The 24,521-nt window shown below is 38.7% G+C and overlaps 1 protein-coding gene across 2 annotated transcripts in view; it reads right to left on the bottom strand.

Annotated features, from left to right (window-relative positions):
- Positions 1-324: 324 nt before the first annotated feature.
- LOC126106853 (uncharacterized) overlaps positions 325-24,521 on the bottom strand; it is a 154,380-nt gene continuing 130,183 nt past the window's right edge. For both annotated transcript variants that reach the window (XM_049913246.1, XM_049913247.1), the window contains exons 16-19: positions 18,873-19,118; positions 12,126-12,250; positions 8,572-8,688; positions 325-6,498 (exon numbers count right to left, since the gene is read on the bottom strand). In XM_049913246.1, the coding sequence (XP_049769203.1) occupies positions 6,366-6,498; positions 8,572-8,688; positions 12,126-12,250; positions 18,873-19,118 (621 nt within the window). In that variant the 3' untranslated portion in view covers positions 325-6,365. The remainder of the gene's footprint in view (positions 6,499-8,571; positions 8,689-12,125; positions 12,251-18,872; positions 19,119-24,521) is intronic.

The following is a 24,521-nucleotide window of genomic DNA, read 5'->3' as shown; positions in this document are numbered from 1 at the left end:
CATAGCTACTGTTCTCTTTTTTCCTTAAATATTTGACACACCTCAAGAGAGGTCTCCTGTATCCAGGGCAGAAGAGGTGAGTCAGGTTGCCTATCTTAAGCTGCATGAAATTTTTCTAGCCCAGTTTCATTTTGCCCACTAGGTATCGCTTTTTCTACTTGTAACAGGGCGATATAACTCGTACAACGTGTGCTCGAGACAAAAGCGGTATATATAATGATTGCATTTTGTGGGTAAAGTGTGGATATAGATAATTAGAAAATAAAAATGCCACTTCAGGTACAACAAAATGTAATTCAAATAAGCAAATCATATTCTGATGTACAAATATCTAAACTTAACAGAAAGACTGCTTCACGATATTGCCAAAATGCTGCTTCTATGACTGAAACACTACCAACACTGCGCAGGCTAGTACACTTCATGAATCCTCGCTGCCTCAGTCTCACTGATTATAATTAAGATACATCTTTCAAAGAGATAGCAACATATACCCTAACCAAAAAGGAAAATTAAGTTATCACTACATTAAAATGAAACTTATTCATAAAATATATTGCATTAACAAAGAAATTCAGACATTCAAATGAAAAGTGTTCTTTATTGATTGAAAATACTGTGATCATAAAAGATTTGTTGACGCAATATTGTTACGAGATGATGAAACTGTTCACGTTCCTTTGTTTCAAAACTGTACAGAAGAACAATGTATAATGTACATAAAAACGTATATTTTCTACTGTTATTGGTTTTGAAAGAAAATGTGATGGGAGGAAAAAAAAAAAAAATCTGCCACGAGAGCTATGTCAAAATAGGAAATGGAAGAGGATGACTGTACGACAAGAGACACGTGGCAGTCTAATGCCAGTGGACCTGACGACGGTCAAAAATTTATAAGAAGTGACCGAGAATTGATCTTACTCTTCTTATCCACGAGGAGCTTCCAAAAGTTATTTCTATATTAATATTTTGTAAAGTTTCTTTATTCATTCTCATCATAACATACACACAAACAGCAAAATTTATAAATATGTCTACGACTGTAACAAAAGACTCATAAATTAGACAAAGCATATTTTTATTGTGTAAAAAGTGTAAGACCAATAGCTACTGGTTCCTATTACTTTAGACAGTTCATTTCTGGTCAGCTTTGTAACAGATGATAAATGCTATTGTTCATCGACTGCCAATGTCATGTGAAGACTGAAATCACCACACCGTTCCCCATGAGTCATCACTATGTTTCGTGGAGCCCCGATGCTCCCACTTAAGTGCCTGGCAGAACCGGCAGAGGAAGGACACTTCACATCCCATCCTGAATGTATGGTCGTTTTTAAGCTGCTCAATTTGTGATTTGAAAAAGGGAGGACAGAACTTTCCATGCACAATGATTTTACTTAATAATGATTGCTGCCACTACTTTTTGTGATAAGCAGAATTCTCACTCATCTTAATTTGACCAAAGCTGTTTAACTATTTTGTTTCAAACAAACTATGAATTTTGTTCGGGCATTCAGTTTCACTAGTGTAACACTGCTATGATCAACAGGAAATCTGAGAAAAGTACTGTGCACCGTCCAATGATCCACATATCACTTTCCACTTTTTTTTAATATCCTCCAGTGGTATTTTGGAAGTTGCCAAACAGGAAACAGACAACTCGTTAGTTGCAACGAAAACTGGGGTATTTGTTATTTAGAAAAATAGTCAAATGAACTCAGTAAATATGTAATCAAAACACAACGTTAGTTTGACTGTTGCCAAAATGATTTTTAAACCTGCATTCCTCTCAAGATTTAGAAATCCGATAAGTGTCATCCACTGACTTTCTGGGAACCTTATATGTAAATCTCAAAGACAGGACTTTCTTTGGGTAATTTATGAAACTCGAAGGCCTGCCACATTAACCAGAGAAAAATTAGAGGGGGAGGAGTTGCTTAGATATTCAGTACCTGAGGTCGTAATTTTTTGTGCTGAAGGGTAATAAAACGATAACAGGAAAATGACAAAATGTGAAGAGTTGGATACTTCCACTAAAGTAAAGGACAGCTAAATAACACATCACAAATGTGTGTGATTGAAATTATTTCACAGAAAAAGGAATGATCTGTATGCTTCAAAAGAAATCATATTTCCTTATTAACTAATAAAATAATAATGCAATTAATGTCTATTACTGCATCAGTCTCTCTACATTCTTTTTATCAGAGGCGGAAGAAAAATGGATGTATGAAAGCTGTAAATGATTACCTCATCTTTCTGTTCCTGTGTGCCTCGCGTAATTTATCTGTTAAATGAGTTCTCATCTTTTCACTGGACTACTTTTGTCACCAAATGTAAAGAAATAAAGAAATACAGTTCTTGTCCACCAGGTCTCTCCTGCCATATTCAGATAGCACTCCCACAGTGATGAAAAGGTTTCAACACCCACATCTACTGTAGGTCACAGAATGGCATTCCGATTCCGAAAATGTGCAGTAGTCTGAGAATGTAAAAATCTGAACTTTCAGGACCTAATATGTTCAAAGGGGCAGATGACCCAAGAGGAAGAGCAGTGGGAGACTGTCGAACTTGTCACCTAAATAAAAACAAAACTTAAAACAGGGCTAAAGAAGTTTACTGAAATAGTCTTAAAAGAGCTGGGCCAAACTTTTGAGACAAAAATGTAGTGTAGACAGTAGGACAAAAGAGCTGCACTTCTAAGGCAAATTAGCCAAATAACTGATAGTATCACACAAAGACTACTATGCTTCCCTAAGGTCTTTACTGTTGTTAATGTGCAATTAGGGATACTGTAAGAGAAACAAAAATTTGTGTGAGAAATTGAGAGAGAGAACTCTGCAAATTGAATGTCACTTCCACACTTCACTTACGACACGAAAAATGTGCAGAAAGGCCTACTTCATTCTATAGCCTATTGCAGTCTCTGCTATCATACTATTTCTCCTGATAATACTGTATCCTCCACTCGATTGTACATTTCGGACACGACATTTCACATTATCGTCTCGTTCCTAATGTCAATACAACTACTGAATTTTGAAAACAGTTTATTTTTTCCCCACCATTGCTTTTATTTCAACCATACAGACAATGTTGACATTATTTGTTACAGTGATTCAATGTGACAGCAAGTGCCCCAAAGAAAGCACACACGATTAAAATTTTCCTGTAAAGTACACACATTAATGTCAGGAACCTCAGATTTTGCCTTGTCCCAGAAAACTCAAAAACGGATGTTTGACGGACAATATGGTCATTAATGAATTGTAACGTACAAGTGGGGCTTGCGCTATGTACTGAATGATCAGTGGCCTGACAACACGAGCAAATTTTTCTTTAGATGAGACTGTAGTACACTAAATTCAGGCAGTCTTTAAACAAACAAACAACTCTCTTTATCAAAGACAAAGTATGTGAGTGATTTCACGAGTTAACAGCACATCTAATATTGCAGTGGCCAACACCAAATACTCAAAGAGAAGATTTTACCTGCATTAGGATACTTCCACTTATACACATAGTTGTTAGAATTTTGTACAGATATCAATATTTATTAACAAAAGATGATGAGCCACTAATACTGTGCACACAAACTTGTCTTAAGCTTTCATACACCGTTTTCTGTACAACTTTTACTGTAAATGCAAATATCTATTATCTCATCCAAGGTTTTCATAGTTCAACATCAATCTGCTGAACCTACGAAAATCACATAGACAGCATCTCATCTCACGTATCATTCACAGCCCTAATATTTCATAAAATGTCTGAGATTTCAAAATGAGGTAGACGGTTCTTCGCGCTTTCATGGTGGAATTTATGGTTCATCAGACTTTTTATTGCTTGATTATTTATGGACACCTACAAAAATGTGAATGGAACATCATTAGCACCAGCCTAGCAACTGTCACACAAAAGGACTACCAGGGCAGCATGAAGTGCGTTCCATTCACCGTTCTGTCAGAGCCCACAGAGCGAGCGACAAATTCTGTAGCCGACAACTGTCGGAGGCAGCAGTGCGAGCTGCCGAGATACTCTATACAGGGAAAACAACAATTTGGCTGCAAAGGTTAAAAATTGTAAAATGTCAAAATGAGTTTTGTTGTAGATGAAATTACACAACTGGGCAAGTACAAGGTGTCCGTTAATTTCTCTTTGCAATTTTAGGATTTAATCAATCCAAAACTAACCCAGATAATAACTGGTTTTTAATGTGGGATACCGTAACTAAAACAACTAACTAACTCACTCACTCACTCTATATGAATTAACTATCACTTGTTGAAAACCACTTGTTATTACCTTTATCTTTAAAGTTATAAAATCCCAAATCTGTAAAGATAATCATGGACAACCTGTACAATGGTTAATACTTAATTGTACCTGGAATGATTCTTTCACAATGTTGCACAGTACGGGTCATCACATAACATCCACACTGAACATGTACTAAATGCAGAAACTTGCCTTTTGTGGGAATTGCTCTTATCAAGTAAACTGAACAGACTATATCTTTCTTCAAAGGAACATTTTCAACAGTGAATAAAAGCTAATGAACATTAGTAAAAGGTGATACATGACATTTGGCGTGAAATTTTCACATAAAAACCTTAAAAATGTGAGGGCAAAGTATGCCCGCACTGTGCCGACTCATCACATGAGGACACAAACACGTTCCACAATACTGTATTCATCTTTTTATCAGCTATTGTATCCTATCAGAGAAAGTATCAACAGAGGCAATTATAAACAGTATACACTACAACACTAATAAATATAACATAGGGCACATACAGAAGGACAACGCTTTTTTGGAATGTTAATATATTTGTAAATGTCATTATGAAACATGAAAACAGATAATAAAATACTCAATATTCAGTCTTCTTATTAACAAGCTTTCCTTAAATGACAAAAGTCACTTACGAGAACCATGAGGTCGGGACACATCGATTACTATTTATGAGACATTACACAGATGCTCGAGTTGTCACAATCTGTCCACCACTCTAGAATTGAGTATGGAATAGGAAGCAGAGGCCAGTGGGGGTTGAGGAGGGCGTGTAAGGAGGTGCGAGAAGCGTGAGGCACAAAGCAACACAAATGTCTTCACACATTATGATTTCTCTATTTAACTGAAAATTCACATGCTAGTCATTTCAGATCTAACATATTCGTTTCACAGTTATGCAATTTGAGTGGACAGACACAGGAAACTAGTTACTGCTGCTGAACAGCGATACAAGCTCCTGGCTGAAACAAGACTGTTTTGGGGAGGGGGGTACCACAAATGGCTACAAAGTTGATGTATTCTCTACATACTGCCAGTGAAAATGCACAGTCTGACTGCTTTTGCTGTCATTCTGACCGTGTAGACGGAGACCGTCCAGAGATGCTCAAATTACTGCACTCATTTCAGACAGCTTAAGGACAGGAAAAATTTTGGCAAGTACAACAAGTGATTTCTGTATTTTTTTACAAAAATAGCCAAGTCTGTTCATCCTCTAACAAACCGACATCTGTTTGACGAGTAATAACTGCTCTGCTCTTCGGCACCTAAAAAATGCAGAAACGTGTATTTTCCTTTCCGGGATGACTTACAACCAAAAAATTTATGTTTTCGATTCAGTTTGGCTCAGAAATTGGATTCTCATTTCAAATACATTCTTCCCTCATGTCACAACAAAATACTCTAATAATTTTTAAATATTCTGAATATTATTCTTCATAACAGAGAATGTTTCAGTGCAAAGTATATGCATAAAAATCACAGGTGCCAGATATCTAATACTTAAAAAATTAATTTTATAACAATAGTAACAACCAATCTTCATTCACTAAAATTTTAACACAAGTAAAATTCTAAATCTATTCCACAATTACAAAATAAATTCCTAGAGAACTGCAACCTAAAAGTTTGCTACAGCACTATTCCCTAACCTGTTCTTCTGTATTTAACAATAAACCTGGACAAAAAAATAATGCAGCTCAAAATATAATATTTTAAGTAACCACAAAAAAATAACTTCTGTCGATTCTAAGTGCGGAAAGAACTTAAAAAATAGTTTAAAGCTAACAAATATCTTTGTAGTAAAACTTTACAGAATATTGCTTGCAGAACAAACATTTAAATCAATGTACAAAACAATAAATGTAAAGACTAACACTGGACCTAACGGCAACATAGCAAAAGTAAACTCTTCCACCCGTCAAGACACCTTCGAGTGTACTTGGTACTATGACCGGAAGGCGGATGCTGCTCGAACTACCATGTTCTAATGATTAAACTGTCAATCCGAGTAATTGCGGTGGGAGTTCGTACATTGCCTGTCACGTCGGACCCAAACCCCGATTCCACACTGCTACGACGACTGAGTCTCGTCAGGCACGAAGCGGTGCAGGGCTGACGTGAGGACGAGCAGCGAGCCCTGCAGGCCGGCCGGCAGGTGGTTCTGCAGCCACGTCCCTTTGTATTGCTCGATGTGCGCCAGCAGCCTGAAAAACCATAATGACACCTCATCTTCCGACACACAGCACGACTCGGAAGATGCGAAGTTTAGTGTTGTGACTGTCAGGTTTTCATTTTTTGATATACAGTGCAACGTTTTGATAAAGTACTTATGAAACTAAAGCTGATGCAGGCTCCTAGGCATGATGCAGTAAGTGGGTAAATGCTCTGAGCACTAGATGATAATGTATTGCCCACAAGAGCTCATCACAGAGATGTATGAAAAAGGAGAAATCGCTGAAGACTTATGAATATCAGTTCTTGTAACAGTACTTAAGAAAACCATGTGAGACTGGTGTGAAGGCAGTAAGCTTACTAGTCTGTGCCACCAAGATGCTGATACAGATCTTACGCCACAGAATAGTGAACAAAACTCACTGATGATCGTGTGAATCTAGACACGCTATAATTATTTTACTAATACTGTGTCAAAATATGTTGTGGATAAATAAATCACTATTTGTAGGTGTCATTGATTTAAAAAATTCTTTCAATAATGCCAAATGGTCTAAAATTATGCAAATTTTTATGTGGATTACATTGAATCACAGACAGGAAAATAGTGCAGTAACTTCACAGGAATCGGGAAGCAGTTGTCAAATTAGAAAGACATTGAGCGAAAATTTAGAGGAGTAAATAAAGGTATTGAGTAGGGACACAGCCTTATCCCATTACAGTTCAACATACACATTGAGAATGCAATAAATGAATATAAACATACATATGAGCAGCATTTTTCCAAAATTTAACAAATGCAAATAGTACATTTTTGAGGAAACACATTTTTAAAATATAACACTCGCACCAAAACACTAATTACATAAATGAGATAATTTAACATTTATACTGATTTTGTAATCACAATTCCAACTGTGTGTTTCACTATCCTAAAATTATCAATGTCTATATGAGAGTAGAGGGACAAAGTTTCCAAGTTTTAAAAATTTGATAACATGCAACAATGGAAGTTAAAAGATTCGTTAATATATGCATTCAAAGTGACTTTTTTATCTTTAATATTAATTACAAAGAAAGCTACTTCATTGTCCAGAAAGACACCTTCCACAATCACTTATTGCACTCGCACTGTGGGGAAATTAAGTGCACCACTTCCAGTTGGAAATGACAACAGCTCATCAAGTGACGCAGTCAGTTCATATTATGCTACAACAAGAGTAACGGTTCACCTTGTTGAGTAATTTGCAATTGTTGCTGAGTATAGGGTATTTTGGGGTACTCAAGTTCTCTGTAACATGTCCCGTTTCTTTTGTTTCCCGCCCTGTGTGCCAGTCCTAGTTGGAAATGGCACCGAATATGTTTCTTTACTCTTGTATCTCCTGTTCATCAAACAATTTGCACTCAACCTCAACCACAATAGTCAGTTTTGTATTCAATCCCATTACAGTAAATGTAATGCAGTTCTTATGAAAATTAGAGATGTTAACTTTTCTATTCATTAAATTCTTTATTCTCCAGTCATGAATGATAAGAAAACATAAATAGATCACTGATTCAGAGGCTGACAAGCCAACAGTATGCACCCTGATAATTGCTCAGGTGACAGCAGTGTCTAGAACTGGAGTGTTTCTTTATATCCATAATCCGTTTTACCTATTACTGACATTTGTGTTATTTCTTTGTGACCGGATATATGTGCATGCCAGTGGTAATGGCATGTCAGCTGCGCTGTACATTTTAACGATCAATAACAGTAGAAACAAATAACCAACATTCGTGGCAGATATCTCGAAAATACCAAATAAGTACAGTTCGTAATTTAGTTGGTGTTACTGAGCAATACAGAACCTTAAGGAGTAATACCTTTACCTGGTAAACACTGAGTAACGAAACTGCACGCATCGTATTCAACAGATTGCCTGATTGCCCACTCTCGAATATATCTAATGTGCAACAACTGGAGAGAGAGGGTTGACTGGGACTCTTCTAGATATCACAGGTATCAGCTCAAATTCAGAAAAGTACCATGAAAGCACATCTTGAAAAAAGAATGATTAAAGTTATGTAACAGTGTAATTTTAGAGGTAGTAAGAAGCATGTACTTGTTAGCAATGTCCGTGCGGAATGTTGGAGGCAGGTTGCATATTCCTAGGTTGATGACTGCCAGGCCCATGTTGCTATTAGGATTCATGCCTACAGTGACGAGGGTCCTTCCAATTCTGAAACAAAAGTAATTTCAACAACAACTAACACAGAAAAATTTTAATATTTTCATGTGTATGTCACTTATTTAAAATATTGTTAATTCTCTCTCTCTCTCTCATAAATATGGAGAGGGGGAGAGTGGGAGGGATGGAGAGGGTGTGTGTGTGTGTGTGTGTGTGTGTGTGTGTGTGTGTGTGTGTGTGTGAGAGAGAGAGAGTGAGAGAGAGAGAGAGAGAGAGAGAGGAGGGAGGGGGAGAGAGAGAGAGAGAGAGAGAGAGAGAGAGAGAGAGAGAGAGAGATATTTTGCCAGGAAAAGTTCATTGATTAAAGAGTCACAAGAAGAAGAAATTTTGTACTTTACCTTCCCAACAATCGGAGAAAAAGAAGTACAAGTAGTGAAACTGGCCTTTGTTTACAGAAACCTACAGGGCAACTGTTTTTCAATTTAAGAAGTTTAAAAATGGTAATTTCAAATATTAAATATACAATTTTGGTCCAGACTGCTTAAGGATTATTTGATTCCACGAGACATGTTTTAGCTACTGCCTTTTGGGATACAAAATTGTGAACTCTCGAATAAAGTGCCTTGTCAAGTTACATGCAACAGCAATGTGGTAACTGTTTATCACAGTACTGTGGTCTTCACTTTGTAGAGGTACACAAAGTAATTAATCAGTGACACATAAGTTTGTGACAAGATTTCTACGATCCATATCACACGGTACAACAAAAGAAATATGGGGTCATACAGAGGGGCACTATGGGCAATCAGAAAATGGAACGGAGGGTGAGGGATACTGACCTGATGGAAAGTATTCCCTCTGCCACACACTGTCTGGCAGCTCACAGAATTGGGACACAGACACTGGAATCGGCTACATCCTCCAGCTGTTGTACGCATAGAGCCACTGGCTGTCAGTGCTGGGAATAGTTACGAGTCATTTATTTGCTGACTGTTACGATATAGATCTTTTGTTTCTGCGGTGGATACACTGAATAAGCCTTAATAAGAATCTCTTGTGGGATGTATCGTGTGATTCCCAGTAACACGTAAAGCTGTTTCAGTTCACATTATATACAACATATTGTCTGAATTCAAATTGTAGGTTGCCAACCAACTGAGCAACCACAAATTAGTCTGTTGTGATGTATAGTCCACGAATGCTTACTGACAGAGACATCTCGACACAGTTAATGAATAATTGGTGTTTGAAGCACAGGCTCAGTATATCTCCAGTGTCACATATTTGTACCACACTTGTTTGTAATGAGAGCCAAAATGACTTCTTATTGGCAAGGAACATTGTGTAAACACCCTCTGCATGGTCTTCTTTGGAGTAAGTAGTAGTAGTACCTGCCGTCGTGGTCTACAGTAGGCAGGCTGGAGCCCTGCAGCTCTCCCTGTTACCGTATTTACTCGAATCTAAGCTGCACTTTTTTTCTGGTTTTTGTAATCCAAAAAACCACCTGCGGCTTAGAATCGAGTGCAAAGTAAGAGGAAGTTCTGAAAAATGTTGGTAGGTGCTGCCACAACTTAACTTCTGCCGTCAAATGTATGTAGCGCTACACAGGCATGCTTTGCAGGCAAGGTGGAAGACGAGCTTTTTTTCTCCGCCCTGAATTTTGACCACTGCATTTTCATTTTCATACATTATCCAATGAAGTAAATACAAATTCCGTATTGTTCATCTTCAAATGTAGCAGCATTTCAATGTACTAAGAAAATCCGACTGGCAAGACTGTTTGGGATGTTTGTCAATATGGCCAGCTCTACGTTCTGAATTTTTTCCTACCTGTGAGAATAGATGGTTGCTAATAGAAACTTTTATGAATTGTGAATCACATGCAGTACTCTATTCACCATAAGAATAATATGAATACAAACATTTTGCCATGTATTCTTTTGTGTTTGCTGCTATCTCATTTAAATCCTGTCTGCCTAATAAACTACAAAATTAGTGTGAGACAACTGCAAACGCGGAAGAATATACGTATCATGTCATGTTTATATTCGTATTATTCTTATGCCTAATAGTGATACAGTCAGAAATGAAGCATGGCAATTGACTAGATTTTTAAATCTAAGATGACTCTGATTTCTGTGCAGAATGTAATGTACAAAAGAGGCGCCTGCAAAGATTTTCAAATGGGGAAAAATTTTAGATAAACTCTCGTTCAGAACATCTTCTATAATACGCAATCTATTATTTGGTTCTTGTTGATTGTTATCAAAGAAAGCAGCAGTGTAAGTAACAACAAATAGCAGTCTCTTGCCATTATTTTGCTAATGAGACAATTCCTCTATTTTTTTATATTGTAAGCCGCGGTAGCGCGCACAAAAGCAAGCCATGCTGTGAGCGGCGACAGGTCGTATACGCTCATTATAAGAATGCGACAAACAATGCATGACACAGTACAATAATGCATTTTGAGCTTAGAGTGACGTAAACACCTATAACAAAGAGAACGGCACTTTCCAGATCAAAGCAAAATAAGCAATCGATTCAAACCAGACGAAGCACGTGAAAAAGGAAGGGTACCCGTATAAATACGGATGGAGTGCCTGATGCATAGCAATCGCTACCTGGTAAAGCTTAACTGTTAAGCTTACGACTCTAACCAAACTACTGTAGCTGTATCGTCATTCATTCGACCTAAATTGTGTCTCATATTACAATCGACCAACTTTGTTTCGATTTAGGTGCGGCCTAAAACTTTTCTCCCCCCCTCGAATTTTGAGTCCCAAATTTCAGGTGCGGCGTAGATTCGGGAAATTTTTTTTTCCTTGATTTCGAGTCTCATTTTTCAGGTGCGGCTTAGATTCGAGTAAATACGGTAGTCTATACTATGTGAAACTCTCCATCTCTGCACAGCTACTACACCATTCATTTGTTTGAACTTGCTTAGTCTTTCATGCCCCAAGATGGTAGGCAACTGCAGTCCAGCTTCTGTACAACATACAGATAACCTTTCACTCGCCGAATTTAACACTGCTAGTGTCAGAATTTTGAAGGGGGTATTTCAGTTGTCACTGTCAAAAGCTTTCTCTAAATCTATAAATGTCCCATAAATGTATGTTAGTCTTTCTTTCGTCTTCTTTCTAAGTGACATCTAACGTATCACAAAAATAGAACTGAAAATATCTTTCGAACGAGAGAGAAATGACAACTGCAAACCTCGGGAGAGGCACCTACACGTACCGGTCCCGCTGAATGTCTACTCGTTACGGAGACCTCTGTATTTCCGTATTTCTTTCGAAATTGTAATGAGAAATGAGCACAGAGATCGGCACTTCCGTTAGGTCTCCTTCACTCGTGGTGATCACTGCAATGCTGTCTTTAAATAGGCTATGAGATTGTGAGAAAGAATTGAAGCAAAAGAAAGGGAAAGCAAAATCAAAATAAAAGACAAGTCGATTAAAATTGGTAGCACAAACAGAACAGGCACTCACCTGCAAGCCGTCAGCAGGAGGTCGGCCGAGAGCTGCACCTCCCGCAGGATCACCTCGGCACACTCGCACTCCAGTTTTGCACGGAAAAACATATTTTGGCACTTCTTGACGTACTTTGTCACGCGCTGTAAGCACACAATTTCAGCTTAGGTACTATCGGTGTACAAAGAACTTTCGCAACAATAGCAGTTCAGTATCACTAACAGGCATAATAAAATGTCAGAAATGCACTGCAGACTATTTAGTGATTAGTAACAAATGCTACAGCAGCTGTTTGATGCAGTAACTTCATATTTGTCAAATTCCCTTCCATTGGGAAAGTGGAATGTGCTCAATGGCTGTGATAATGACTTTCAAAATGATAGAATGAATTGTTACAGGAGACCAAACAGGTGTAGATGTACTAAGACATGTATAACAACCCTGAAATACTGCACTGATAACGGTTAATTATTAGTCGAAATCTGGATCTGCTTTAATAAAGCTAGAACGGAAACGACGACTGATTTCTGCTCTCTATCATTTCGAACCTTCATATTTGTCGTAAAGTATTTATTTTTTCTTGTACAGGGTGACATAAAAAAAAAAAAAACTTTAGCTACAAGCTGTACTGGTAGATCTGGTTGTTTATAGAATTCAGAAGATATGACTTATGGAACATGAAGTGTGAATGATTGACCAGTTATTTTGAATATTAACTTATCCATCACTATCCCAGCTTTTGCAACTACACTGACGGAAAAAAATCACAACACTAAAAAATAATTAATGTAGAGTAATGAACTTTCAGGAATATATTTGTTTAGGTAACATATGTAAGTGATTAACATCGCACGATAACAGGTTAATGCAAGAGCGAGCTAAGCCATTGCAAACGTGAAATGCTGGTACATTAACAACCCGTGTGACTGCAAGAATGCTGAATACAAGCATGCAAATGTGCATGAATTGTGTTTAACATGTGCCAGATCTAAGTTTCTAGGATGCAGTTATGTGCCTGTTGCACTAGGTTGGTCAATACAGGGATGGTTAATGCTGTTTGTGGAGGACACTGGAGTTGTTGTCCAATGATGTCCTATGTTATGTATGTGTGTTCAATCGGAGGCAGATACGGAGATCGAGCAGATCGTGGTAACACGTTGACACTGTGTAGAGCTTGTTGGGTTCGACAGAGGTATATTGGCGAGTATTGTACTGTTGGGAAACACTCCCTGGAATGCTGTTCATGAATGGAAGCACAATAGGTCTAATTACCAGGCTGATGATAACCACAAGAGTGCTCCTGCTGTCATACGGAATTGAACCCCAGATTATAACTCCAGGTGTAGGTCGAGTGTGTCTAGCACGCATACAGCTTGGTTGCAGGCCTTATTGGCAACAAGGCAAAACAAGCTTTCATTAGGAAACACAACAGGCTTGCACACTGCCCTCCAGCTTGATGCCACTAAAGTCACTAATGGTGGTGGTTTGGGGGTCAGTGGAATGCACGCTACAGGGTGTCTGGCTGAGAAGTAACCAAACTGTACCAGTTTTTTGTGTCACTTTGGTGCCAACTGCTGCTCAAATTGCCGTGCAGATGCAGTAGGATGCACCAGAGCCATATGCTGAACACAATGGTCTTCTCTCTCAGTAGTGCCACACAGCCACCTGGAGCCTGGTCGTCTTGCCTCTGTACATTTTCGTGACCACCACTGCCAGAAACCACATACAGTGCCTACATTTCTGCCAAGTCTTTCTGCAATATCCCAGCACCTCGTGGCCCTATTACACGGCCTTGTTCAAACTCAGTGAGGTGCCGATAATGGTGCCTTCGTCGCCATAAAGGCATTTGTGACTAACACCAGCTCACCACATCCAGTCTCAAAAGTAACTGCCACTCACAAGTGTTACAGCATTTATTTAAAGCAAACCTGATTTGCATCCTCTTAGTGGTGCTGCTAGACCCACCCTTATGTGACTGCTGCAAAATCAGAATAGACATCATCTTTCAGATGCATACACATGCCTATCAACTTTCGTTTATGTCACACAACTCCTCCTCAGTGTTGCGACTCTTTTTTTCCTTCCACGGGGAGGGGAGAGGGTTAGGTTGGGGGAAGGCTGAAAAGGAAGGGAGTGGGCAGTCATGGGAACAGAGGAGGTGAGGTGAGGGGAGGGTAGACAGAGATCCAATATTTAAACTAACGTTTCGTAATTCCTTTTCACATAATTGTCAGTGAATTTGTTCAATAGCTCTTAATGTGTAATTAGGATCAGGAAAAAAATTGCATAGCTAATTTAGATGTTACTTTTTTCAAATTTTAGTGTGATTTATAAGCAATTTCTTTTTTCTTATTTTTATCTTATATCAATGTTTTCTGATAAACAGCAGAGAAAAACAACAGATATGTTTACTTCCCAATGGGAGAAAAGGCTATATTACTGTCTGTCCATAAACAGATGTAACCTCCGGTATAAACGCCACGTAAAACGACACACAGTAGGATGGCTGATCACGGGTCAACCGTGTGTTAAAAGAGGCAGCCACACTGATGACTTGACAATCACTAGTTCCCAACAGAGACGGTCGAATATATTGCCGAAGGCTCGCGAGTTCTCACTCGAGTTCGATATAGCGAGAGAGCGGAGAATATTTGTTTAATGCCCCAGTCGGATGGAGAGGTCACAGGTACAGGCCCAAACTGGGAAGGGTCGCTAACAGTGAGGCCTGCATCACCCGGTATACTGACTTCACTGCACTCGCTTACTCGACAGATCGTGCACAGTCTGCTCCTGAAGGGACCTGTACTCTATTTTAGATTGCGTACTGTTTGCTTGAGTAGTTTCAAAAACTTGGCATTTTTTCCTGTTTACTTGGAGTTTCTTGTTTCAGGGTGAATATGCAAACATGCACAGGGGGATTACAGATTTTTTCCAGATTTCCCAGTTAAAAATACTGTCAAACATGGTGATTTCGGACAGTTTTGTCGTTATTTTGATTGTAACTTTCGTATATATTGTTAGATTAAATTTATTGTTATGGAAGTGGTACGGAATATGTGTAACGAATAAAATATCCCAGAATCAGAAAGTGTATGTGCAGGTATATTTATCTGAGGCATGGATTGGGGTAATTTCGGACACATTTGTTTTTTAAATCTCTGTCCGAAGTTACAGTATACAGAGGGCGAATTTGGACAGTTACTACCTTTTTTTAAAAATTCTACATGCTTTTTATTTGATTATAGTGACATTTTACACATTTTAAGGTAGCCCTTTGTTACGAATAAATGATATGGAATGATATAATGAATTTGATATATTACAGACAAGTTTTGCATGAGCTCGTTTAATATTTTCGCTTAAGCGAACGGAAAGATCTTCTGACTGTCATTTGAGGAATAAATGCACCCATTCTTCTCCTGGCAAATTATTACGAAATTTCATCTCTTTTTGGCCAGATGTATCGAGGTAGCCTTTAACTAAATGTCTAATATCCAGTTTAGTGAAGGGAAATCCCCAATGTGCAGCCCTCAAGATACCTTGCTTCAACATTTCTTCTTCTTCTTCTTTATTTAGCACTGGCTGTCCTCCCATTTTTTTCGGGTGTGCTTTCTGCACTTTACTTTGCAGGGTTGATTTAGGTATACCATACAAATCACACGCTTTTCTGTACGGTAATTTACCACTTTGAATATAACAAACAGCTTTATCTAAATGTTCCGGATCATAATTACACCGTACTGTAGCACCTCTCCTGTTCTGATACGTTCTTGGCACTGTCCGAAATCACCCCACACAGTACACAGTTTTACAAAAACCGTTGTTATTTTATAACCATGCACAAGAGACTCGACAAACTTGTTCAGAAATTGTCTCAATGCTGTTAGCTACTGAGCGCGTCAAAAATTTACAGTTACAATAACTTCCTGCTCGGCGCAACAATAGAAAGTTTCCACTTTATGATAATGCATGGATTTTTAACACTGAGACTGTTCGTCAATTAGTCACCTAGGGAAAAGATTGACGCAAAATAAAAGTTGTGGAAAGCAATAAATGTAATCTTGCGCTTAAAATAACTGGCGCACAGATGTTAAAATAAGTAACTCTTTGTTTCTATGCAGTGGCTAAGAGCAAATAAGCCATACTGTCCGAATTCGCCCCGGTGTCCGAAATCACCCTGCTTGACGGTATACTTTTTGCCAGGTGAAAGTACTTTTTTCCCCCATGTTAAGTGGCTATATACTTTACCTCAGAGCTGTAAAACTGATCAATGCTCTGAATCATAGAACTTCCCACCACTTTAGGAAATGAAACCCAGGAAAAAAACTTGTTTGGAAAGGTCTTTGATGTGTAGCAAAATGTACACTGCACGTGTAGCTTCTGATGCACTGAAATTAGATTGTGACTTGCTTTTCTTTGCTATCATACATCGTATGATGTGATCTTGCTAGTCAATTACAGTAAATGTTTGGAGCATAGGACATGTAATGTAGTTAGCCAAGAAACATCAATGTCGAGTAGCACAAACACACAAACAGGAAAAGTTAATGGTTTAATACAGTATAGGTACAAGAAAAGCTAAGCTTCCACATATAATATTGACTGTTAAATCCTATTAATAAATTAGTTAATTTGCAAAAACACAGTTTCTCAGTACACTTTGGCTACTATGTTCTGAATGGTATTCCACTTACCTTTCAATCTTCTTCCAAATCTTCACAGCTCTTCCACTTTCAACTTGATCAGTTTGCAGACACTTGTACAAAAGTACAACTGCCCATACAATCACCCATAATATTAAACATATGAAACTCTCCACGAGTTTTAATTCCAAATTATACACATATCATCACGACTCAGTTTAGACGTATGAGGAGAACTGAATACACAGTGAATTATCATCAGAAATTCAGCCTCAAAGCTTTAATGGATTAGATTCATGGAGATTCAGATGTCACTAATATCTTGGGCATCAAACTGTCACAAGCGGTTATGTGTTTGAAAGCAGACATACTGTTTATATTATCTTTGCTGACAAGGACTAAAGCCACTGTAACCAGACTTTGACCACTCATCACTTCTCAATTACTGAAAGTACAATTAAATATACAGCTATGAAACAATGCCTGTATTTAAACAATTTGCAGTAACATCTCATGAAATCCCAATAGACCCCCCCCTTCCCCTAATGAACTGCGGATTTTATCTTGGTGGGGCACCTTGTGGGCCTCAACAATATAGATAACTGTACCATAAGTATAGTCACAATGGAGGGGTATCTCTGGAGAGCCTAGAGTAACCCGTGAAGAGGGCAGCAGCCTTCTCGGTACTTCAGGAGCAGCAATCTGGATGATTGACTGACCTGTCCTTGTAAAATGAGCCAATATGGCATTGCTAGTACTGTGAATGGCTTAGTGAGGGGAAACTACAATTTTTCTTGAGGGCAAACAGCTCTACTGTATGGTTACATGCTGACAGCATCCACTCAGTTAAAATATGCTGGAGGCGAAATAGTCCCCCATTCGGATCTCCGGGTGAGGACTACTCGAGAGGACGTCGTCATCAGGAGAAGCAAAACTGGCATTCTACGGATCAGAGTTTGGAATGTTAGACCCTTATGTGGGCAAGTAGGTTAGAAAACTTAAAGAGGGGAAATGGAGAGATTGAAGTTAGACGTAGTAGGAATTAGTGAAGTTTGGTGACAGGAGGAACATGACTCCTGCTCAGGTGAGTAAAATGTTATAAATACAAAATGAATCAAGCGTAATGCAGGAGTAGGTCTAATTTGCGGTAAATCTTGACTTAAAGAAGGGATCAGTTAATAGGATGCATTCTGAGATATCACAGAATCACCAATTTAGTATTCAAAGGAAGCGTGGAGGGGGAGGGGGGACTTGCAGAGGAAGACCAAGAGATGAATTCAGCAAGCAGATTCAAAAGGATGTAGACTACAGTATTTATCTGGAGAGGCTCGCACGGGATAATGGAGCAGGGAGAGCTGCATCAAACCAGTCACCAGACTGAAGATGACGATGACAACAACAACATATCTGCTTCAATTTCAGTAAAGTAAAAGTGACGGGTGGCCAAAATCGTGCTCGTTTCAACACACGTTGATGAAGACAATATAAACACCATTTCTGCTTCGGAACATATACGATCTCCTCAAGCTATTTTACGTATAATTTTCTAATGTTCTCCACAGCTGCATTCATCTGTTCAGAAACAGCTTCAGCCTTTGTGTATTTGTTCTCTTTTTACGTGCACATTAAGTTCTGATGAGATTTGTAAAATTTACACTGAAGCTCGTGGAGATCGCGGTAAGTTTAATAGTACGTACAAGTGTGCTGTGAATATTATGACAACGATGATAAAGATGACATTTGGTTTGTGGGGTGCTCAACTGCACGGTTATTAGCATCCGTACAAATTCCCAATATTTACTCAGTCCAATCTCGTCACTTTCAGGAACGAATGACGATGAAAGGATGACGACAACACAAACACCCCATCCCCTGGCTGGGAATCAAACCCGGGAGCTCGTGATCCAGAGACAGCAACGCTAGCCATTAGACCACGCTCCGCGGACGTGCTGTCTATAGTAGTCTGTGCCACAGCGAGTGGATGTGCAAGTTCACAACTACAGGGCACAATTTTAAGATTTTATTTTTGCTCAGTATGTGAAAATAGATGGCACAGAACAAGAAGAAATATTTTTGACAACATAAAATAAAAATCTGCACTGAAATAGAAACTTCTACTCACAGCAAAGAGGTCAACAGAGAGGCAGTCCAGGGCAACGTTGTCGGGGTCCGTGAGCAGGCGGTACAGCGTCGACCCCCCCTGTGGGGGCAGGTCAGCCAGTTCGGCGCCACCCCCGAGCTCACGCCCCGCGTACGTCACGTACGTCTCCGCGCGGCCCAGGCCGACGACTGCGGCACCCATTACGCCCGCCGAGTCGAGGAAGACGTGAGCGTCCAGCAGGTCGGGCAGCGAGTTGTGCAGGTAGTCCTGCAGCGAGAGCAGCACTCAATAACGCCAACAACCCACCTCGTGACTGGCTTACTACTAATGCGACAGAACAAAAACTGGTCGCAATAAATACATCACGAGGAGCGACACTTACATCGTCACATTGGAGTGTAATGAAGAGTGACTCAATAACATTCAGGAAGCCCAGTGCCCACATTTCACATGCTCCCTGATCTCAGAGGGGCGACGACACACGACCAACAGAGGTAGTAACGAGTATGCCGGACGACAGGTGGCGCACCAAGTTTCGGGCTACTGCTGAATTACAATTAAAGGTCCTAATAATCACAAAAGGATAGCAGCACACATCTCGCTACTCTGTAAGAGAACAATTAATCGTGTAAGATTTAGAGTGAGTTTGTTGTAGTGACTCCCAGATTTCAAACTGAGCTGACAGTTGTCAATAAATTGATGTTCCCTTATATAGTGTAACATTTCTTATAACTTATTGCTGCAGCAGAATGTATTCAAAACAGTAAAGGGAATAAACAATGGAAAAAGAACAGCAACTGACCATGAAAATCATCATTTTATTACAGTTGATCTAGAATTCAACTATTACATAGTCACCTTCAGTGCATAATAACAGGTGACATTAGATCGTATAGATTTCAGTCTAAATGAGTAAAAGGAATTTTGCAAATCTGCTTTAATACTGGATGCAGTCTTTTGAGGAATACAATATAGGTGTCACAATCCAGTTTCTATATTATTATTATTATTATTATTATTGTTATTATAAGTTAAATTGAAGCTGAAGCTAATGTTTGTCCAAATGGCAGGAGCTGTGGTTATTTACAATAAAAACTTTACCACAAACTGTTATTCCCCAAGATTTTTACAATTTTTGAAACTAAACAAGCTTGTAATACTTATCTTTTCTTATTTCTTTATAGGTTTTTAGACATTTCTTATTACGTTTGTAGGTCTTTTCTCCAGTTCAAGCAGCAGTATTGTTCCCCTTACGTTCCTACATACAGCGAGCAAGTATTTGTGGGTACGTTATTAATGTTGCATTCTAGGAAGAGCAAATGTTCTGTCATATCAATTTCTTATGCCACGTGCCCTCCGAGGGTCTTACGAGCCAGTAGGCACTCTTTGAAACTCTCACAACTGGTTCTTTCTACTCTACAGCACTACTGCAGTGGGGCCAATATCAAGTAGTGCTCAGCAGATTATTAACTTAAGAAATGTATGTTTATAGAGAAATTAGAATGAATATTTTGTACAGAAAATAACCATTAACAGCTACAATCAACATACGGTATGGGTATTACTATGTGGGTCACTGAAAAAGTCATGGCAACTACACTGTGTTTCGAAAATGGTAATGAATTAAAAAATTCTGAAATATGCAAATGGAAGGGCAGTTCATACGTAAACATTACATGTAGGAAGATGGATGAACATCCACACCACCATAAAGATATACCATGAGAAAGAGAGACAAAGAAATTTACATTCAATCCTGGATTTTCCATTGTTTGACAAAAAAAAGTTTGTTGTTGCAAACGTGTTTTACTGCCAATTGCAACAGTACACAACAGTACATTAAATACTACCTGCATTCCATGGCATAAAGAGTCTCCCCAAGAATCCACAGTAACATCATTTGACGCTACATGGCAGTCCTTTCCAGGAGAACGAAGTGTGGAAAGACGCCACAGTGTGAGCTGAGCAGTCATTCAACATGGGTGTCACTTGACTTGAACAGTGCTCTTACATAAAGATTACACTTCACCGTCGAAGGAATGGGTGTCAATGCCATGAGGAGCCTGTGGATGCAGTAGGAAGAGCTGCTCTGCCATACTGAATAATTACTTGGTGGGTGAATGCATTCAGGCATGGCAGAGCTGCAATGGCTGACAATCACTGATCAGGGTGTCCTATCAGTGTGCATACGGACTGCACTTGTATCTAGATTTGCAAAGCTTGTAGAATGACAGAAGATGGACGCTACATAAATTACAGCGTCATACTGGTATTGAGAAGACAACCATCTACAGGATTTTACAGAATCAACTACACATATGTAAAGTTGCTGCAAAGTGGTTCCTCATGCACCAAATGAAGTTGAAAAGCAGACAGCTTATGAGACTTGTCGTGTGCATCTAGCGTGTCACTGGGAGGAGGGAGACAGTATACTTTCGAGAATCATTGCCACAGATGAATTTTGTGCCAGGGCTCGTTAGCCAGAACTGAAGCACCATCTACAAAATGCCATCATCCAAGTTGACCACGCAGGCAGAAATTTCTTTGCAATCCCTCACCTGTCAAGTTAATGGTAATCATAGCCTATGACAGTAGAGGAGTGATTTTGTGCCATTTTGCACCACCACATGGACGAACTCTTAATGTGCAGTACTAGTATCACACTTTCCTGCAATGACACCTATGACGGGCTATTTGGGAGAAACGCCCCGATTCTTTACACGATGCATTAATTCTTCAGGACATTGGGAGCACCCATACAGCAATGTGTGTGAGGAATCTGCTTGCGCAATGGGGATGGGAAGTACTGGAGCATCCACCATATTTGCCAGACTTACAATATCACCTTGTGTTTATAAACTCATACCAAAACTGAAAGAGCCATACTGTACAGCATGCTATCAAACACTTTAATACATTGTCTCAGGTGTATATATGGATAAAAAAATATCCTGCATTTTTCTCGCATACCCTAGTTGAAAGTATGCTTCTTCCCATGTGAAAATACATATTTTTCTGGTTGAAAATACACTTTCTCCATGTAAGTGACAATATAATTACACTCTGAACTGCAAAACTTATCAATTCTTTGAATGCTAAAGGTTTTATACAATGGCATGGAACTTCCTGGCACTTTAGGAAAGCTAAGGAAACTCAGCAAAAAATGCATTTTGGAAAGATCTTTGATACGCAGCAATGTGTATGCTGCATATTTTTGTATTCCAAAAGTAAAATTCAAATTCCATCAAACAGAGCACTTAAATCGAGAATGCCATGCTCTTCTGGCAAGTCGCAGCTCACGTTACATTATCTCTCCAGCAAATTACAGCAGATATTCAAGGTATAGGACATGTAGTACGTCTGTGGATGTAGTAAGCTAATAACGATATCATTGTTAAATAGCGCAAACACACAACACGAAAGTTCATGTTTTACATTAACAAACATGCAGTATAGCTTCAGGAAAAGCTAAGCTTTCTCATAGAATACTGGTCTTTTTTAGCATGTGATGCCCCTTTAAGATATATCAAATGCAAATGTAATGGTAAAATTTGAAATAAGGGCATCTTCTGTGCCCAAAATTTTTCTAAGTGGTTGGTGCTCGAAGTGTTAAGATTTGAATGAGAGTCAAACGCTCAATGATTTAAGAAATTCATCACGGAGTCTCACACATAACATAATTCACCTTGCGTAAAAGAAATTTATTTTTAAAGTCATGCTTCTCGAACCACCATTCGCAATATTTTTCTGCAACCTGCTAGAAATTTTTACTTAGTTTGAGCAGTTGCCAGATCTTGTCAGAAGACAGGATTACTGCGCATGCGCAGCTATGACAACGGAGGAAACCTGCACTTGGTGTTTGGTCTGGTCATACACTTTTCGTCACATTTCTGTTTGGAAATTAATATATATAGGGGCATCATGTGATCGTGTGCAGCAGTGCGGCACATTGTTCGGAAGGGACATACGGAGTTGTAGTACATAGGGCGATTGGCACAATATTCATTCTAAAACTAGATTCCATAACTCAAAATACCCTAATATTTTGCTGTATGGTGGCTTCAACATGGACTTTATTATTATTATTATTATTATTATTATTATTATTCATACACTGTAAAACTGTTAAGTACCATTTCCAATCAAGTTTACGCACTGCAAAAAGCTAGTAATAAGGAATACAAATTTCTTACAAAAATAAGAAAAGTTGTTTGTATACATCAGAACTAAGAACAGTAAGCTTGTCACGACTTTTTCCAACCGCATAAAAATTAACAATATTACCTGTAAAACCCAGAAACTGTATAATTGACAGTTTATGTTCTTCTCCAGGAGTAATTATAAACCTTTGTGGGAAGTTAACAATGATAAAACATGGTGTGCTCCCAGCCTATAATTTATTGAAGAATGGCATTCTGTAAACTTAAGCCATTAACAACACCAATTAAGAAGTAACGTCAAGCCTAGAGGAGGTGCCAGACAAGTGCTGAACTATGTCTTGTGATTGAAAAATACTGTTTTTCACAGATGACAGATATGTAAAATTCTGCTAAAGCTTTTCAGTGTAGTTTTTGAGAAGCCAATTCTCTTGCCCAAACATACCAGAAGATGAAACTGTGTAGTTTAAATTCAGCGAAGAGTTGAAACTAGATAATAGTTTGGAATGAAACACTTCAATTCCAAATAAATTGACTGCCTCAGCGGAAAAGATTAATAAAAACAAAATTTACTTAGTAAATTGACAAAAATAACTTCATTGTTCTTACAGGCGATTAATGCTCGATTGCCAATAACGTGGAAATAAAATGAAATCAGAAAACTGAAACTAATAACGTGTTTTAGGTTTCCATTATTATATTAATGTATTTTAATTCATTTGATAGCTCCCAGCCACAGAAATTAGTTTTGTTTTCATTTGATGTGAGAGCTGTAAACGAAAAGAGAAAAGCAAAATAACGAAATGTAAACACGGGACATGTGGAGGCCACTCATCGTATAAATCTTGATTGGTCTGTGCATGCAGGAAAGTGGTAGCTTGGGTGCACCAGAAAAATTTTTCCAGGTGGCATCTGGTTGCTTGCAGCTACTGCTTATACATTTAACAGCCACACTTGAAGGTCTAGGAGGAAGAGAAGGTGCGGCTCATACACAACTTCAGCTCTGTGCACGCGCATGAGCCTGCTAGCAACCACACAAACAAATGTAACTGGAACAGTTGTGACGCCACATTCATTGAAAGCAATTTGTTGTTACGAAGTATTGTGTAGTCTTCATCCCAAAGCCTTCAACACATTTTGAAGTCAGTGGACACTTGTGTGCACTGCGTTTTGTTGTCGTAAATGGCACATTTTCCTTGCAATTTAGGTTTTTAATGGTGTTTTTCTCTTCTTTATGTTTTATTGCTGCAGTATCATACTGCAGTAGTGGATAAAAGTAAAATTCTTTGTTGGTGGTAGTCATTAGCAGTCAAAAATTACAAAAACTTATAAACTAAAACACTGAAAAATTCACAGAATTCTAAAAAATTCCCGGGTTTTTCCCAGCTTTCTCCCGGATGAAAAAAATCTGAGGTTTTTCCAGGATTTCCCTGGGCGTATACACTCTGTTGCCACAGCAGCAACACGTGAGATCCGACAGTACGCTCATTATGAGATCATGGGTATTTGGCAC

The sequence above is a fragment of the Schistocerca cancellata genome, chromosome 10, assembly GCF_023864275.1.
Source record: "Schistocerca cancellata isolate TAMUIC-IGC-003103 chromosome 10, iqSchCanc2.1, whole genome shotgun sequence".
Taxonomy (NCBI): domain Eukaryota; kingdom Metazoa; phylum Arthropoda; class Insecta; order Orthoptera; family Acrididae; genus Schistocerca; species Schistocerca cancellata.
This window is presented reverse-complemented; position numbering and strand designations above follow the sequence as displayed.